The sequence below is a fragment of the Cygnus atratus genome, chromosome 8 (genome assembly GCF_013377495.2).
Source record: "Cygnus atratus isolate AKBS03 ecotype Queensland, Australia chromosome 8, CAtr_DNAZoo_HiC_assembly, whole genome shotgun sequence".
Taxonomy (NCBI): Eukaryota; Metazoa; Chordata; class Aves; order Anseriformes; family Anatidae; genus Cygnus; species Cygnus atratus.
In genome coordinates this window covers 11,414,853-11,432,994 of record NC_066369.1, presented here as the reverse complement: position 1 = coordinate 11,432,994, position 18,142 = coordinate 11,414,853, and the positions used below count along the sequence as shown (strand labels likewise).

The window sequence follows — 18,142 nt, the reverse complement described above, 5'->3', positions numbered from 1 at the left end:
ACAGCGAGAGGAGAAGCTGGATGTGTTGGCTTCTTCAGTCATGACTGCTGTTTTAGACTGGCCTCTGTAGCCTCTCTGTTTCAGGGCCTTGAGTGATTTTTAACAGAGCAATAATATCATTGGTGTCCGGCATGAGTAATATTTTGCATATAATGTCTGGGGAGGGAGGGAGGGAGATGCTGAGACTACCTGGCCTCCGAAAGCATTTGTGGCTTTCATGCAAAGACAACCTTCAGCCCAGGACCGTGTCATCCTGCAGGGTGGTTCACAGCGCGTGGGCTGAGCACAGTTCACACTGACATCGTGCAAGCAGAGCGTTTGTGGAACGCCACGGAGAGGAAAGTGAGCTATGTCACTTCTTGTGGCTGGCAGGGGCTTCCTTTTTGAGGAATAAACTGCCCTGGGCAGGGCTCTGTACAGCTCAGGCCTGGGAGAGTTGTCCCTGAGAACCAATGAAGGAAAGATGACTGTTTTGTTTGAATTTCAGCATTTAGGGGTGGTTTGGGATGTGGGTAGGGCTAAAACTGTACAGAGCAAGATAAAGACAAGCTGTTTCTTGTTAGGAAACAACTGGACAGAGAGCTAATGAAGCAGAGAGGTTGAGAGCCCCAGGGGTTATGCTGTGAGCAGCGGATGTACAACCCTGTGGGGAGAAGTCAGAAGTTGCCAGACATTTCTGGTCCTGTGTTAAGGCCACAGGGCTGTACCAGATGTATTTGCCTCCTAATGTAGGGAAGGATGAAACAGCTGAGCTTGCGCAAAGTTCTCCGGGCAATGGAGTTGGCTAGATTTGAGTGCTTTTTATCTTTGTTTTTCTGCTCGCTGCAACTGAATAAAAGTTCTCAAATGGGAAGACTTCTGTGGAATTTTGTTTTTCTCCTCACTGACGAGACAGGAAGGTGTTTCTTCAGTCCAGGGTGGACGAGAGTTCCCATTTCTGCAGGAAACTAGTCACGGTGTTTTTTTTGGGATGAGAGCAGGGGAGAGATGGGGTGTGGATCTCTGTGACCTGGGCAGCGGGTGATTTGTGGGGCTAAGACAGCCATCGGGACAGCCCTGGGGCTGCTCTGCTCCTGCCCAGGTTTGTCCAGGGACATGCTCAGCAGGACCCAGTTTGGTTTCAGTGACAAGAATTGGGGCTGGGGGAGCCTCCCTGCTTATGTACCTCTTCTAATTGCTTAAATCATTAATTAGCAGCTGGGCAGGCCCTTGCTGGCCCTTCTGCAGGACGGAGGGAGGCTGGGGACAGCTGTAGCTTGCAGACTGGGCTCGAAACAGAGCGAAGGGGGAAAAAGCACCCTGGCACAGGGCTCTGCACCTGTCGCCGTGTCCCCAGCGCTGTCGGGTGGCTGCTAGGTGGCGGCCGAGGCACAGCTCTGCTCGCTTCAGCCTAAATCTCCTCTTCTTGGTGGATCCCAGAGGGCGAGGAGCTGATGAAGCGACTCTGCGGGGTGCAGAGCATCCTTGTGGCCGGCCCTCTCAGCGAACCCCAAATCCCACGGGCACGGCTCGCATGGGGACTGCTGGCCTCTGGCCAGGGCAGCTGTGTCCCCTCTGGTTCTGCAAGCAGCAGCGCAGATGAGGTTGATTTGGGGAGATATCAGCTGTAATTGGGGTTGGAGGACACAAATAGGGTTCTGGAGAAGGGGACGTGGACACCGAGAGCTTACGTCTGTGCGGAACGAGAGTGGGCGAGTTCGTGGGAAGCCAGCAAGCACTGAGCAGGATGAAGACATCCCCTGTGGCCTGAGAGCTCCCTCGTCTGCCAAGTTTCGGAGGTAGGGAGCATGTTCTGGGCTATCACCGCTGCATGTCGCCCTTTTTTCATGCTCAGGTTATCTGCAGGAGGCAGGCTATAGGGTTTTGCTGCAATCCCATGGATCTTTTCTGATGCTCTTAACTGGTCAGCGTATCTATACACTTTTTCTATGCGTTTTGGCCATTCACGCCTTGCCTGTGAGCACTGTGGTTTCTCTGCTCCCAGAACAGCTCGGGTCACGTCCCTCATGTCTGGCTAGTCCCTGTTTGTACATTTGTTGCTTAAGGGAGTGGAAAAAAAGCCACTTGTTTCAGGGACTGGAGCACGATGCTCTGCCTGCATCCCTGCTCCCAGGCCATGCGTGGGTTGTGGCTTTGGGGTGAACCTGAGCGAGCTGCAAAGTCTGGGGGGACCCAAGCCCGCAGACCTGTCTGAGGAAAAGGAGGGGAGGTGTTCTGAGCTGTGGCTAACCCTGTCCCTGCGGGGCTCAGGACTGCCCAGCATGGGTACCCCCATCCTGAGGTGTGCCCACAAAGGGCTCCAGCTCTCAGGATGGGGCCGCTTTGCTCTCCTTGCCCCAAGCTTCCCCCTAGCTAAGGGGCAGTCATGCTGCCGGCAGCGATTATTGACAGGCAGTCCCCAGGGCAGAGGACCGAGATGTTTAGAGGAAATTAAAAATTGAAAAGCGGCGCGGCTCTGCCACCCTCCTAAAAGCTAGGGTTAAGCAGGGTGCAGTGAGGTGTGTGCTCCGGGGACATGCTAATGGACGGAGGCATTGCACGGGGTCCTGGCTTGTGGCCACGGGGGATGGCTCATCCCCCCCGGGACAGGGCACAGGGGGCCAAATTGGGGTGCTGGGAACGTGGGGTCTTCTTGGCCGAGCCCCTGGGTGTGGAGATGACCCCAGACCTGGACCAGCTCCAGAGGGAAGCAAGGGGCAGGGAGGTGGTTTTGTGTGGGCTGAGGAAGAGTTTCTCACCGTGTCTGCGAGCAGCAGTGGTAAGTGGGAGCTTTGAGTTTTAAACGGGCTGTCAGGAAGCATTTGGCTGTCGGGGAGGAGGCTGGAAATGACAGCTGAACAAAGTGCTGCGGTGCCGGCTGAGCACCTGCGTCCTGCTGCTGGGGCAGCCGAGCTGCCTGGTGCCACCGCCTCCCTGCCGCTGCCGTCCCGTTTTCCACCTCGATGCTTCAGCCCATCCGCTCCCTTCTGCACCCTCGGGTCGATCCATGCTTTACAAAGTGGGGTTTGATCCAGTGAGTCATTTGGTCTTTAAAAAAAAAAAAAAGTGTTTCTGACACCAAAACCTTTCTTCTTTTATTTTTAGATTCGGTTTTTTTTCAGATGGAAATGAAATCTTTGGTTCAGGGAGGGTAAAACTGCACTCAGCCCTGCATCAGATTGTTTCACTTGACCCACGAGTAAATGCTTTTCTTTCCTCTGACCTGGAAGGATTTCTTTTTCTTTCCATTTAGCAAGAAAAAGGGAGAAGCAAATTCTCGGCACAGGTCACTGCAAAACAAGGTCTGGAGCCGGAGTTGCCTTTTCAGCCCCAGCACCATGTTGAAACCCATCAGTGCTCCCGAGTGCACGCAGCAGTCCCCATGGGGGCTCCCTGTGCAGCAAGAAGCCCCTTTTGCCCCACACGTGTCCAGGAGCAAGCAGCTGCAGGGCTGAGCAGGGGCAGCTTTGGGGTGAGCGGTGGTGGGGATGGTGCTTGGGCCCTGACGGCTTTTTGGAGGGTGATTTTGCAGCTTCCTGCTTGTGGTTTGTGCAAGTTAAGTGCACTTAGTCACTGCCAAAGCCCATTTGGGTTAAGTTTGGTGCTGGGATCTCTCTGCTTGTGGGAAGGAGTGTGAAAGAGGTTTGGAGAGCAGAGGAGGAAGGGGGGGTCCCAGCGCTCACGCCTGGGGCGAGCGGCGTGCGTGTGTGCCTGCGTGCGCGCTCCTCTTCCCACCCGTCCTGCTGCCAGGAGGTTTCTTTTCTGGTTCAGCTCTTTCAAGGCAGAAGCTGATTGCAGAGGGGTTGCGATCTCACTTGTGCTTTTAATCCCACTGCTGTCAAGCTCCATTAGGAGGTTCGGCATCAGCTCGCTACCTCTGGGGCCGGGCCGCCACTGCCCAGCCTGAAATGAGGCCAAGGCTGGGCTCCACGGGAGGAAGGGATGGGATGGAAGCTCGGGGCAGCTCCGTGCACCGCAGCGGGAGGGCTGCAGGACCCCCACAGGCAGGGGGTCACAACCAGGGGCTGGGCATCCTCACCCAACGCCCTGCAGAGAGACAGAGCCCTAAGTGCACCCGGGGGCTGGCCGAGGGTGATGCCAGCCACGGCTCTGCTGAGTTAATTGCAGCCAGAGTGTGGCTCTGAAATGTTTCTTTGCAGCTGGGAAAGGGAGAGCCCTGCTCCAAAAAGGCCTTCCTGGGGCTGCAGTGGAGGCTCTCAGCTCTCCGCTGGGATTTAGGGATGCTGCTGCCCGTGGGGTCAGGTTGGCACCTCTGCATCCCCTCTTTGGTGGCTCCTGAGTTTGGCCATTGGTGACCACAGCAGGGGCTCTGTCCCCAGTACAGCACAGGTGTTCCCAGTTGTACTGGTTAGAGCTGGATGGAAGGAGTTAACCTTGCCACGTGTGCCACTGGTCCCCACGGGCGGCTTTTCCCTGCTAACCCAATCCTGCAGCCGTGATCGATGCCGCGGCCGTGCCACGCGGGGCTGCGGCTTGGCAGGCGGGGACGATCGATGCCACCGCGTGGCGCTGCCCAAGGAAGTCCCTATGCGGAGCAGGGCAAAGCCCCCCCCGGGGTTCTTCCTTCGCTGCAGTGCCAGGGGTGGCACAGAGCCCAGCGTGGCTCAGCCCCAAAAGGATCCTCCCGTGCGTCCCAGCAGCCACTGTCCCAGCACCAGGAGAGGAAAAGACGGGGCTGGGGGGGGGGACACCTGAGCAGAGGACAGCTTTGGGAGCAAGGGGGCAAGCCGTAGTGGTGCAGATAGGATGCAATGGGCAGCAGGAGGAAGGCACGGAGGTGTTTGTGGGTCTGGCTTCGTGCTGCCACATCGAGCCGCGCTCGGCCGGTGCAGCGCTTCCTTCCAGCGGCCAGAAAAAGCTGCTCGTACTCATCAAATATTTAGGCTTCGTGTTCATCGCAGGGAGAGAGGGAAGGTGCGTTTAGGAGCAGTGCTGCACCTAACATTGATTGGGGCAGCGGCCTTGCTTCTCCCACAGGGCTGGGGAAAATCCTGCTTAGAGTGAAAACGAACGCTGTTATTTTTATGTGTTTTAATTTCTTGAAGTTTTCCACTGCCCCAACCAAGCCCAGGCCATCCCGAGGAGGAGGGGATGGACACACACAGGCTGATGGGCAAAGGTTTCTGGGGGAGTGCAATGGGTTAATGCTACGCCACTGCCTAATTACATGGAGAAGCTGCAAACCCCCACCCAGGGAGAGGAGGGGGAATATCCATTGGTCTCTGGCTGTAAAATACACAAGGGCTCCTCTTTAATGTCATTTATCTGTGTTTGGGAAGGAGACAGCATAACTCTGGCCTAATGACGTTACTCCCGGCTCCTTCTGCCTCTCCTCCATCACGCCCGCGGCGGGCGACCCTGGGGTGAGCTCCCAGGGGTTGGATATGGTAGAGAAGGATCCTCGCTTTGGGAGCACGACCTCCCTTCATCAATTCCCAAGGGGAAAAAACAAAAAACAAACAAACAAATATATATATGCATCGTTAAGGCGATGCCAGGTCTCCCCTCCAGCCCATGGCTTGGGAGCGCTGGGTGCATCCCTGTCCCCAATAACGGGGAGATGGGGGCTGGGCAGCTCAGAGCACCCCTCGCGCCCAGGGCCGGGCTTGTTTCCAGTGCTTGCGCAGGCAAACGCAGCAGCAGGGCAGCGAGGTGTGCGATGAGCGAGGCGCAGCTGGCGGGGTCGCGCTGCCCAGGGGAACGCTGCGCCTTGGCTCCCAGCTCCCCAGGGAGTGGGGCCAGCTGCCTGGAAGGGGAGAAGGGGCGGCGAGCATGGTGCTGAGGTGCTGCAAGCAGACCCCAGCCTGCTCCCGACCCCATAAGTGACCCACGGTGTCCCCTTGGGGTGCTCGTACCCCCCTGGCTGTCTCGGTGGCTTCATGGTGGGCAGGAGCAGGCTGGGGACAGCATTGTGCACCGTCAGGCTTTTTCTGAGTGATGCTGCTCTGCTAAAAACCTACCTAAGAGCAAAACTCCAAGTGGAAGAGAATAAATCCCAACGACATCAGCTGGGGGTTCAGCTCCCCAGCATCCCTGGGCGTCAGTGTTCTGGGACACGTGCTGGGCAGGAGGGGAGTTGTTCACGTGAAATCTTTTCCAGCAGCAGGGAGAAGGAATCCTACAAACCTCCCCCAGGCTTTCTGGGCTGACATGAATTGAGTTGCAAGACTCAAGAGCTTGAAAAGCGATTGCATGCATGAACACTGCGTGTCGGAGGGTGAGATTTCGGCAGGTTTCTGGTCCCTGCATCGCGTGGGGTCTGGAGGCAGCGGAAATGGAGGTGCCAGCGAGGCAGCGACGATGCCTCAGGGGCAATTTCTGGGTCACGAGAAGCTTTGTGTTTCCTTTTCCACTCCCTGGAGGAAAAAAAAAAAAAAAAAAAAGGAAGTAAGAAGTGTCCTGGCTCAAGTTGCTGTTATGTTTACTGGTGGTACTAACCCCGATCCGTGTGCTTTATGTAAAACCCTGCCAACTGGAACCAACAACTTTGTTCCCCATTTTCTTCCCTGCTGTGGAGCATCTGGTGCCCCATTCCCTTTTCTTGGCAACCACAAAGGCGTGAATCCCACCTTTTGTGTTCTGTCTTTTCCCGCTGCTTTAAAAAAATAATGAAACGGTGATGGGCGACACGCTGCCGGCAGCAAAAATCCGGCAGGCTGATGTTGCTGCTCGCCAGAGCAGCGCTGGCTTGTGTTCGTTTCATTGGGATCTTCGGCATCCCGTGTGCTTTGGGATGGGGCTGAGGGTGGTGGCGGGGGACAATTTTGCTGGGGGGCTTCACCACCGCTCTGTGCATCCCCCCTGGGGCTTTGCAATCTCAGCCTGGTGTTGGCCAAGCAAACCCCAGTCCTAAAGAAAATCTTCTCCACGTCCGTCCGAGGACAGCCTGGGTGTTAACCTGGGTTTACAAAAGGGGGAATGGAGGCAGGGTTTGTCTGCCCCTGATCACGGTCTGGGGGTGCTGGGGGCTCCAAAACTCTGAGTGGGGGCTTTACAGACCGCTCCGTGGGGGTGTGTTTGTGTCCCTTGGGTGCTTGCAGGCAGCATCGGTGCAGGCTGAACGCTGGCTCTGCTTGGCCAGCAATCGCTGGGGAGGGGTGGGGTGGAATTCATTAGAAAAAAAACGCGGGGTGGGCTCATGGAGGGGGATTTTATTTTGTCAATACAGGACGGGTTCAGCATCCTGAGGGGACGCCCGGGGGACTTTGGGGCGCTCATGGGGATGAATTTGGAGGGGTGATGGGGGGGTGCCGCAGGCTGAGTGGGGACACCCGTGGTCTGTCGAGGGGGGGATCCCGGCTTGGGGCGAGGGGCGGCGGGGCCGGGGCCGGGGGCGGTGCGGGGCCGGGGGCGGCTCCGTCCAGCGGCAAACTCCTCCCCGCCGCCCCCCCCGGCTGCCCGCGCCTCCCGGCTTCGGTGCTGCTGACGCTGCTCATCCTCCTCCTCTTCATCACCATCTTCATCCTCTGCCGGTGCTCCCCTTCCTCCCCGTGCCCCGCTGGTGCTGCCCTCCTGTCCCCCCGCCGGCTCCCAGGTAAGGCTCGGGGATTTGGGGGAAAAAAAAAAAAAAAGGGGGTTGGGTAAAATAGGGCTGGGAAAAAGGGGTCGGGGGACTCCGTGGGTAAGGGAGGCCGGGCAGGGGGTGCTGGGCAGGCTGCAGCCTCATCCGGGCGAAGTGCCGGGGCTGCAGTTTGTTTCCTTGGGGTCCTGGTGCCCAACTTTGTGTCTAGCCAGGTGTGTACCCAAAGGCACTCGTAACTCGTTGGGGCCACCCGAGGGTGGGGTGAGCTCGCCCCGCTCTGCTGCTGAAGCCACGCTTCTCGGGGTGAAGTTTGGGAAGCGTCGAGGCCGGGAATCGGGCCCCGACGGCCCCCGGCCTCGCCACCGAGCCTCCGCGCGGAAATGATGGCTGCCTTCGGCCGAGTGAGGGAAGTCAAACGCTTTTGTTTCGTCTGAAGGATCTCTGCTTTATCTCTCGCCGAGCCTCGGTAATTAGAGGAGACCTGTGCTCGAGTTAGTGGTCTGGCTTTTGTTGTCTCTTAAGGTTATCCTGGAGGATTGTATTCCCTGGAAAAGGGCATGTGGAAACAGTTAGCGTTTTCAGCTGGATTTCGTTGGCGTGCTATTGATCCTCTCTACAGCAGAGAGGGTTTCTGATGTGCCGTGGAATATTCCACCCGACGGAGAGTTGTGTTACCAGCTCTCTGTTTTTTCGCCCCTAGCCTTGCCCCTTGCTCCTCCAAGCCGCAGATCTCCCAACGTGGAGCTGTTTCCGGGGCACCAGCTGCATTTGGGCTGCTCGTTAGCATTTAACATCCTCCTGGTGGGGTCCGATGGGCTCTGAGCTGGGCTTTCAGAACAGATTAATTCCTCTCAGAGGGCTTTCACCTGTTGACTAGCCAAGAAGCAGGCTGCTCTTCCCAGTGGGGTGATGAGCATCGGATGATGGTGAGCTTGTCCCCACCAGGTACAGGTTTCAGCCCTGTCACTGGGGCTGTCATCACTGTTCTGCTCCAGGCTAAAAGATCCCAGATGGAGCAGGAATCAGGTGCAGGAGGTTTTCCACTCAGCAAACCCTGCTCCCTGGAGAAACGCAAAGCATCCTCCAGCCATTAGCCATGGGTGCGCTTTGGGTGCGGTGGCATGGTGCTCCCGGAGGGGACGAGCGGGGCGCAGCTGAAGGCTGGGAAATCACTTTGTGCCCAAACCCAGGAGCAGAGGGTCCCAGCAGCATCATGTGGCTCCTCCACCATGGGATTGCTTTTTGGGGCCTGGCTGCTCCATTTCAGCTGTGGCCACCCGTGAACTGAACCAGGATGGAGGGCAGGGGTAGGAAAAGCCAAGCAGCGATTTCTAGAAAGGGAGAAGCTCCTTGCCCGCTGCCTCCAGCTGAGCTTAGCCACAGGCAGGAGCAGAAATACAAGTGCTGCTCCCTTCGTGGGGTCTGCTCTGTGGCCATGCCTAAACCCCAGGAGCCCCCCGGGCAAGCGGAAACAAGCCGGTCCCCACCCCGGCTGCCTCCTCTTCCTCTCCAGCCTGCATCCCGCCCGAGCCCAGCCGCCCCACACTGCCTTCCCACTGAGATGAAATATTTATCGAGGCTCTGTTACCCGTGTTTTCCTGAAAGCGCGTTTCACACTTCATTTGCTGACAGTGCTAAGAGGCTCCATGCCACGTTTCCCTCGGTGCCGCGTGTGACATTGCGTGTGCGACCAGTCGGGCAGTGAGGGCTGGGTGAGGATGGAGGAGCCTGTGCCCCACCGCAGGCGAAATCAACCTGAAAACAAAACAGCTGCTCTGAAATCCAGCAGATAACAAGGGGTTTTGCCCTGCTGGCACACGGTGGCTGAAAGGAGCGGGTGGTCGTGAGAAGCAGCCGTGGATGGGGTTTTCTCAATGCTTTATGGAAAAGGGGCTCTGGAAGTGCTCCTGGAGTGATTCTGCTGGGATTTAGCCCAGGAGAGCAGGGTTGGGGCTGGGCACCATGACCTGACTTCTGCCTGGAGCAGTGCTGGGCGCCGGTGGCCATTGGCAGGGCACTGCTGGGGCACCGGCACCCTGGCAGGGCAGTGTGGTTCTGGCTGGTTCCCCACCAATTTGGACTGTTCTTGGTGTGACCACCGTTGAGGGTGTCACCAAATCTCATTTTTGAAATTTTCCCCTAAAGAAAGCGAGGGGAGAAGACACGGGTCCTGAACACCAGGACCCATCAGGAACTGGTCTGAGGCTCTGCGGGTGGGCACCCAGCTCACCCCAAGCTCCCGGCTGGTCCTGGTTTCTCCCTGGACCACGGCATCCCCCATGGTGGGTAAGAGGAAGAGGAAAACTGAGACTTTTCTGGGTCTTTTGGGATCCTGACCATGTTGCCACTGCTCCAGGGATGGCACCCAGCCCCACCGCAGCGCCGCTCTGTCTGCCCATGCTTTTTGGGAGGAAAAGGTCCCTGGAGCGCTCCCGGCTGTAGTACTGCTGCACGTGGGAGGCTCCTCTCTCTGTATTGCTCAGTGAATGTGATTAGGCTTTAATGAGTCATTAAAATAAATATCTGTTTATACTCCCTGCGAAGACGCCGGGGGGATGCTGGCAGCCGGAGCAGCAGGTCTTGCATCATGCGCAGGAAGAGGCTGCGCTCCCCCATCAGCCCCCTCCTGCATCCCTTTTCGATGGAAAAGGGACTTCTGCGGAGCACCCTTCAGACCCGCAGGTACTGCAGGAGTGGGGTTACAACTGCAACTGTTCCTAGGGCATATTTTTGTGGAGGAACAATGGAATGAGGGTTATCTGCTCCCTGATGCTGCAAGGCACCCGTCTGGCTAGGCAAAGACAGAGGTGTAGCCAGCCCATTTGGCTCCAGGTTCCTTAAAGCTGCTGATGACTTACAGACATGCCCACGCTGGGTGGGCAGCAGGGAAAGATCACAAATCCCCCCATCGGGGCCTCTGAATCCCCTGCTTGGAGGCAAATTCCCTGCAGACCCCGTGTCTCCTGGCAGGGATGTGTTGGCCACAGAGCTCCCATTCCTTCTCCCTGCCTGGCTGCTGAATGCTCGCTACCCCTTAACGATGTCTTTGCTAATTGAATCCCAGCTTCACCCCTCACTGGCTCCCTGGCATGCTTGCAGGTGCCTGGGGATGTGGGGGACGTCCCCTGTGTGTCCCCAGGAGCGGCACCGTCCCTGCTTGAAAAACACGCCGTCGCCTTTCCTCTCTGCCCTGTAGGATGCACGGTCACTGTCCCTGGGGGCTGAGCAGGAGAATTTATTTATTTTTATAGCAAATCAAATCAATTGGGTGACCTCAAGCCACAGCATACCCAACTGGGGCAGCACTGCCTGGGGGCTGAAGCTGTTGGCTTTGCAAAAGCTCAGTGAGAGCATTCCCCTGGGGCTTAGCTTGCAGGAGCAGAGCCGGCAGCTGCAAGGAAAGGTTTTGCCTAAGTTGTGTTTCGTGCATCGGGCTGCGTGTTTCATGGTGTGGTGAGGCTGAGCAGATCTGGCTGGAAATTGGGTGGCTGGCATGGGGTTTTCATGGGAGTGATGGGAACAAGTTGGAAAGGGTGAGAGCATCGGTGTCCAGGGCAAGGAAGGGGCTGGCAAGGCGTTTTTCAGAGCCTGGAGGTGAGGCTGTCACAGAGGTAGCTTAAAAAAAGCCAGTGGGAAATTGGCTTAATGCAAAAACAAACAAACAAACAAACAAAAACACACACACAAAAAAAACCTTCATGGGAGCTGGCTGCTGTGCTCACTCAGATCCTGCTGGGGCTGGTCCGCCGGGATGCTCCAGGATGCTCAGTGCCGTGACCCTGCCGGGATTGATCCTCCTCATTCAGTTCACGCCTGGGATGAAGACGGATTCGGTGTCGCTAAGTCCCCTAATGGGATTAACCCCGCAGCACGCTCGCTCCTTTGGTGGAAGTGGCAAGAAAATCGAATTAGGGAGCAGAGCAGATTGTATCGGCACGGGGTGTGGCCGCAGCCCTGGGGAACGAGCGGAGGTCTCTGTCCCTTATCCTGGCCACGCAGCCCCGGCTAATTTCTTTTTTACGAATTTCTTGTGGTTGTGTTTTTGTGTTTGTTTGCTTGTTTTTTGCAATAGATGCATGCAAACATGTACTACTGCTTTTGCTCCAGAAGTTGTTCCCTTTCCACCAAAATGCAGGGAAATTTGGAAACAGCCCCCCCCTCCCCCGGCTGGCAACAGTGGGCCCCCATAACCACAAGGCACCTTGCATCCCTGATGCCCCTCATATCCCTTCAAAAGCAAGGGGAGATGAGGCTAAGCAGGGTTAATTTCCCATACAACGCTTCTGGGGCAAACCCACATGGCTTGAGACACCACGGGGCACAACACAAAAAAACATCATACTGGAAGTGGGTGTCCCAAACCCTTTCTGCTGGGAAAAACTCTTCTCGCTGCCCTCTGCAGCAGCCTGGAATCAGAGTTTTCCCGACCCTGCTGTGATGGGGTTGCAGACGCCATGCCCAGATCCCCCCTATTTCTGAATTAGGGATGGCTGCAGCTAAAAATCCAATTGAAGTGCTCCTGTCTGGGCTGGGGCCATATGTGGACGGAGCGGGAGAGGGGGGCTCTTTTATTTGGGTTTCTTTCTGCCCTTACCTGCAGCCCTGCAGTGCAAAGCCCCGGCTTGGCTCTGCAGGTGCTTGACCCAAGTGAGGCGAAAAAACTTGACCCAAAAGAGGCTAGGAGCTGCCCTCTGCTCGGCTTGGAGGCGGCAGCCCCTGCTGCTGTTTTGTTCCAATTAGGCCTGTTAGAGGATTCTGGTAAGGCAGCGGCTGGGCTAATTTACCAGGCAGACATCTCATTGAATTAGCCCCGCGCTGCAGAGCGAAGCCGGGGGAGCAGAGCCGGGCTGGGGCCGCGCCGGCGCTTTGCCGACAGCACCCTGCCTTGCACGGGGCTGGGGGCACCAGGACAGAGCCCCGAATCTGTGCGTGGCGTCCTGCAAAGCAAATCCCCGGCCGACTGCTTTGTGGGTACGGGAGCTGGAGCCTCGCCTCCCAGCTGCGCACGTCTGACGTGGGCGGCATGGCAGGGGAATAAATATAGAAGCCGCTCGCTTCCAGAGTCACTTTCCAGGCCGTAACTTTGCGCTGCCACGCGGCATCAATTAAAGGAAATGTATCTCTGCGCCAAGCGGCTCTGCGTGCACGCCCGGAGGAGCTGGATGCGGCCGCTCCGGGCGTTGTGTCCCTGCTGGGGATGGGGGGATGCCACCCACTGCAGCTCCGCTTGTCACCGGGACGCGGGGTGGTGCAGCCCCAAGGAGGGGAACCTCCTAATGCTGATAGAGATATTGCTTTAATTGAGCTGTGGCTTAGGTTCTGGTGGCTCCTGATGCCCACCCTGGGGATGAAGCCCTTTCTGAGCCACCCAGGCTCTCCTCTGGCTCATGTGGGGAAGCTGGGCTCACTCCGGGGGAGTGGAGAGCTTGGGGACCCGTCCCCTGTCCCCATGCCGCGGTGGGGCAGCAGATGCCCCATCCCCGGGGCCGGTCCCTCCTTGCTGAAGGTGCTCCCCGCAGCTGCCCGCTCGCTCGCTCCAGACCTGGGGCTAATCGGATGCTGCCCTCGGAGCTCTAAATCAAATCACGGCTCCCACGAAATGAAGTTTTCTGGATGCGGGCGGCTGCCTGCAGCATCCATCACCGCCCGGCTCGCTGCACGCTCCCTCCCCGGGGCTGCCAGAGGTCAGCGTTTGCCTTTCCCGGCCAAACCACTGTCGTCTCCTCCCTCCTAATGGAGCTGCCTTGGGATGTGATAACACCACCAGGCGCTGTCCCGTGTCCCCAAGCTGTCCCTGCTGCCCCCAGCTCCTGGCAGCACCTCAGGGTGCAGCTCAGTTGTAATGGCAGCGCGTCCGTCCCCATTGTTAGCTCTGCTGACGGATGGTGCTATCAGCTGGCTTTTGGACGTATCGATTTCTTGGATTTTTTTATTTTATTTTTCCCTGTCTCACATGTGAGAGCAGCTTGAGGAGGAAATTAAACACGAACCATCCTCTTGGCTTTGTATGGTGCCTTGCTGAGTGCTGGAAATCAATTTGCAGCAGGCTGGACCTGCCGGGGGTCGGTCTCCTGCAAACCCTATGGTGGGTGGCAGAGGCATCACGTCCCTCCTTGGCTGTCCCCTGTCCCCTCCGTGTGGTCCCTGGGGGGGCAAAGCCTGCAGGAGGACCTCGGCTGGCCCCTTCCAGGGCTCTGGTCCTAGCGGTGCCCTTCCCAAAGCTCAGGCTGGGGCTCGGGGAGCAAGAATCAGGATGCGTGGAGGGATGGAGAGGGAGGGGAGATGGGGACGGTGCTGCCTGGGGCCGTGCTGCAGAGGAGCGGGGTCGGCAGGTCTCGCCTCGAAGCTGCCACCCCCCTCCATCATCTAGGGCCACGTGGGCAGCGGGTAATTAGATCTCTCTGGCTGGCTCTGGGGCCCTATCAATTAGGGGCTGCGGAGCTGCTGACGAAGTGTGGCTGCGCCAGCCCTGCCCACGCTTCCCCAAAACCACTGCATCGCCCAAGGCACTGGATGGCCCAGCAGGGCTTCCTGGGTGCAACTCACTCATTTGGGCTGAAATCGCAGATTTCGGAGCATCCTTTCCCAGCCCAGTGGGTTGGTCTTCCCCATTTTTGCAGCACCCTGCTGTTCTCCCTGTAGAAGTCAATTATTTTACCATGGGGATGGACCGAAGAAGACAGCGGGCAGGGGGACGAGCTGACGGCACCTTTTTCTCCTTTTCCCCCCCTCCCAGGGCCACAGGCATCTCCCTGGGGCCATGCGGAGCTGCCAGTCCCGGCCGGCCACCCCAGGGCCGGCGTGACTACGAGGCTCGGCCACCGCTTTCCTGGGTAAGTGGCCCCCGGGTGGCAGGGGGACGCGATGCCTGTCCCTGTGTCCTTGTAGCCCCCAAGCTCTATGGTCACATCCTGCCTTTCAGAGTTTGATGGAGAATCGGGCGGATGACAGCAGGAACTGTTGTTATCACCGGGGGAATCCTAGCGACAGTGATCCTACTGTGCATCATTGCCGTGCTCTGCTACTGTAGGCTACAGGTGAGCGCCGGGGGCGTCCCCGTCACACCGGGGCTGCGGGGATCCCAGCAGCATCGCTGGCACAGGAGGGGTCTGGGGGGCTTCTCCCTGGTGATGGGCAGGGAGCTGCAGCACCCCACCTCCCTGGGTGCTGCTGTTCCTCCTCCCAGCACAGGCTGCCTCCCCCAAGGCTTTTGAGGATCTGCAGCGCTTGCTCATTCAGGTGTAGGCTTGGCTGGGTCTGCAATACCAGATGGAGAGCTTTTTTTTTTTTTTTTTCCCCCCATGTAAATTAGACGAGGAGGCTTTCAACAACGGCCGGCTACAACCTCCTGCTTTTTAAAAGTTAATGCAAAGTCTGCGCCATGCAGCAACGTGATGGGAAGCACAGCGGTTACTTGGGGGGTGGCATCCCAAAACACCTTCCCCATGCAAACCCCGCTGCCAGGGGAAAGGATGAGTCCCCCCCAGCTGCATCCTTCCACTCCTGCTTCACCACTTTTCTCTTCCCACCTCTACTCTGTTTGTTTGTTTATAATTATTTTTATTTATTAACAGAGTCGAGGCTGGCCTTTCTTAAGTTGTGGCAGCCAAATGTGATGGATGAGGCTGAATTTCAGCCTCTCCCCATTCCTTCCTCTCTAACTCATTGTGCCCGCGCTTTCTCATAAAGCCCTATCCGTCTCCCACAGTACTACTGCTGCAAGAAAGATGACTCCGATGAGGAAGAGGAGGAGGAGGAGGAGGAGGAGGAAGAGGAAGAGCCCGACCTTCCCACGCACTCTCATCCCGGCACGTGTAATGCCTGCAACTCCCGCGTCGTGGATGGGCAGGGCAGCCCCACGCCCGTCCCCGAGCTCAACCAGCACGGGGCTCACCCCCGCTGCCCGACCTGCTCCCCCTACAGCTCCCCCTTTTACATACGGACCCCCGACATGGTGCGCAACGGGGGCGAGCGGGTTGCCTACGCACCCGCCTGCTACAAGGAGATGGGGCCACCCGTCAACCTGGCGGCCCTGCAGGGCTTCGCGCTGAGCCGGCACGGCGTCCTCCGCGAGAGTTTCCCCCCGCCGAGGGCCATCAGCACGGAGGTGTGACCCCCCCGCAATGCGACCTGCTTGAGGGATGGGGATTTTCGCCCCCCTGGCCGGGGGGGGGGGGTCCGTGCAAGGGAGGAGCGCGGGACCCGTGCAGCCCTCCTGCTGAGCCGGCATGGCAAAGCTTTACAGGTAAGGGAGACATCGAAGGAGGATGTCGAGACGGCGGTCTCTGAACCCACAATAAGTGTAATTACTACTCTATCTCCTGAAGGGACTTGTCTAATGAGGGCTATGTACAGTACAAACGAACCTAATTACCCGAGGCTCCCCGGAGTCCCCACACAACCACCCCGACGGATGGAGAGGGGAGCCCCCACAGCACGGGGGGATGTGAGGAAGGGGAGGCCAGGACGCCGTGAGCACTTTGCTTCTGTGTTAGTGCCGAAAACAGGGCACCGGCTCCCGGCCATGTCAGTCTGCACGCACGTGGAAGAAGTTACCAGAGAGGATTTGGATCGCCGCGAGGGGAGGCGAAATCGCTTGTGAGACCCACGCAAATGGGCACAGGTAGATCCCTCTGCAGCCAAAACCCCACCTCTTCCACTCCTCACGAGCTTCCTTAGGAGCGGTTTTAGCTTGGGCCCATAAAGATATCAAGACTTTACTTACGAGGAGGTTTGCACCCCTAGGTAACTGCAGTTTGATCACTTTCAGCATCCAAAGCCCTACCCAGACCCCCAGCCAAGCACAGCTGGTTTTAGGATGGCTTTTGCTCGCAACAGCAGAGACTGCCAGGTCAGGTCTCCTCCTGTACAAGGATCACAACCTCTAATGGAGCATGATTTCCAGGTGCTCGGGGTCCCCCCTCTTTTACTTCTGGAAGAAGAGGCTGCAAGACCCGAGCCTGGGCTCGGTGGCTCCGCAACTGCTAACGACAGCTCAGCCAGCGGCTCCGTCTGCAGAACGAACGTGGGAAAGTTCCTTCTTCCTCCATAAATCAAATTAGGTGAAAAATGACCAAAAGGACATCTCCATCGTTCACGGGCACTTCCCATAGCAACCAACGCTCCCTGTTAATGGCAGGGGGAGGGATGCAGCCAGCCCAGCTCCCCCTGGCCGTGCGGATGCTGCTAGAAGCAGTAGCAGGAGCCGCTTGCCTTGCCTTTGCCATATCGGGCAGAACTGCTCAGAAATTGAAATGGTTTGGTTTTGGGATTTTTTGCACCTCCACAGTTTGGAAATTGGACTACCAGAAGGATTTGGATTGGTAATTCTTGACCTCCCCATTCAAGCACAGGTGAAGGAGGTCTCGGTATGGAGGCATGTGCTGCATCAGCCTCAGATGTCTTCGTTAGCAGGCAAAAGGCTAATTGACACGCTGGACCTGCTCATGGCTTGGTACCTCTGCTCATACTACCCAAAGAAAAGGAGCCAGACGAATGCCAAATGTGATGACGGTCCTTGCAATCTGAACACCGTGCCCCAGCCCGCATTTTACACAGCCTTTTGAGCAAACATTATGCACTGTCTCCTCCATCTCCGGACCAGAAAGACATTGCATTTCCATTATCCCCAGACTCAGTCTAGCTGCATCTCTTTTACAGTCTCCTTCCATTCTCCAAATAGTGAGAGCAGGTCTTCATGGCCTCTCACGTTAAGGGCAGGCAGGGGGAAGAAGAAAGTTAGCAGCAGTGAAGCTCCCTGGCTGATAGTCCCTGGCTCCCATCCAGTCCTCCTCCCCAGGAATATAGTCTCTAACTGTTTTTCTTGGCTAACCCGGCGAATCCTGTCCTTTCCTGCTAGAGCTCAGCTAGGTCTCCTTCCTGTTCGGAGCCATGTGAAGTTATCATCACAGCGTGACCCGAGGGCACGGCAGCTCCCGGCACCCAACTCTACCTCTTGGCGTGAAGCAAGGCTTCCTACCATGACCCAGTCTGGTTGGGAATAACACACCAGGCTTTGCTTCTGTGGTCACCCCTCTGGTGAGAGGAAGGCAACCATATCGTCATCACCATCACATGCAAATGAAATGTGACCTGTCGCCAGCTAACAGGGTGCCACGGCTGGTGAGGCAGATCCCAAGTCGCCGGATGGCCAAGGCGAGGATCGTCCTTGCAGCCAGCACAAACCCCTGGCCTGGCATGGCTGCAGATGGATGGGTGAGTCCGAAAGGGCAGGAGACACGGGAGATACAGCTGTGGGTTGTGAGGTTTGGGGAATGGTGGAGGAACAGCACAGGGTGGGGGCAGGGATCTCAGATTTTTTCCACTTCAGATTTCTCCTGTTATTATTCTCTGTCTTTGTTGCTGAGCTATGGGTCCAAACTCAATGTCAGAAATAAATGAGGACTTTGAAATACAAAACAGGAGTGATTGCTGTTCTTTGGCAGGCAACACAAAATGGGGTTCATACAGTGCTGCCCTATAAGTGTCCTGGTGCAAGGATTTTTCCACCTCACTTTACCTGCTCCTGCTCTTGTTCCTCTCACGTCCCTCTTCCTCCCTTGCCCGGACCTAGGTACATGCATCCCAAAAACCACAGATTCATGGTTTAGCTCTTTATTG

The 18,142-nt window shown here is 57.2% G+C and overlaps 1 protein-coding gene across 1 annotated transcript; it reads left to right on the top strand.

Moving 5' to 3' along the window:
- The first annotated feature begins 14,466 nt into the window (after positions 1 to 14,466).
- FAM163A (family with sequence similarity 163 member A) lies at positions 14,467 to 15,635 on the top strand. The gene is made up of 2 exons (XM_035537835.1): positions 14,467 to 14,559; positions 15,231 to 15,635. The coding sequence occupies exons 1-2, from the start codon at positions 14,467 to 14,469 to the stop codon at positions 15,633 to 15,635; spliced, it is 498 nt and encodes a 165-aa protein (XP_035393728.1).
- The last annotated feature ends 2,507 nt before the right edge of the window (positions 15,636 to 18,142 follow it).

Bases quoted from the DNA above. Each gene is read 5' to 3' on its own strand.
- FAM163A (XM_035537835.1), top strand. From the start codon at position 14,467: ATGACAGCAGGAACTGTTGTTATCACCGGGGGAATCCTAGCGACAGTG. The intron at 14,560-15,230 runs GTGAGCGCCGGG...CGTCTCCCACAG, and splicing joins TCTGCTACTGTAGGCTACAG to TACTACTGCTGCAAGAAAGA.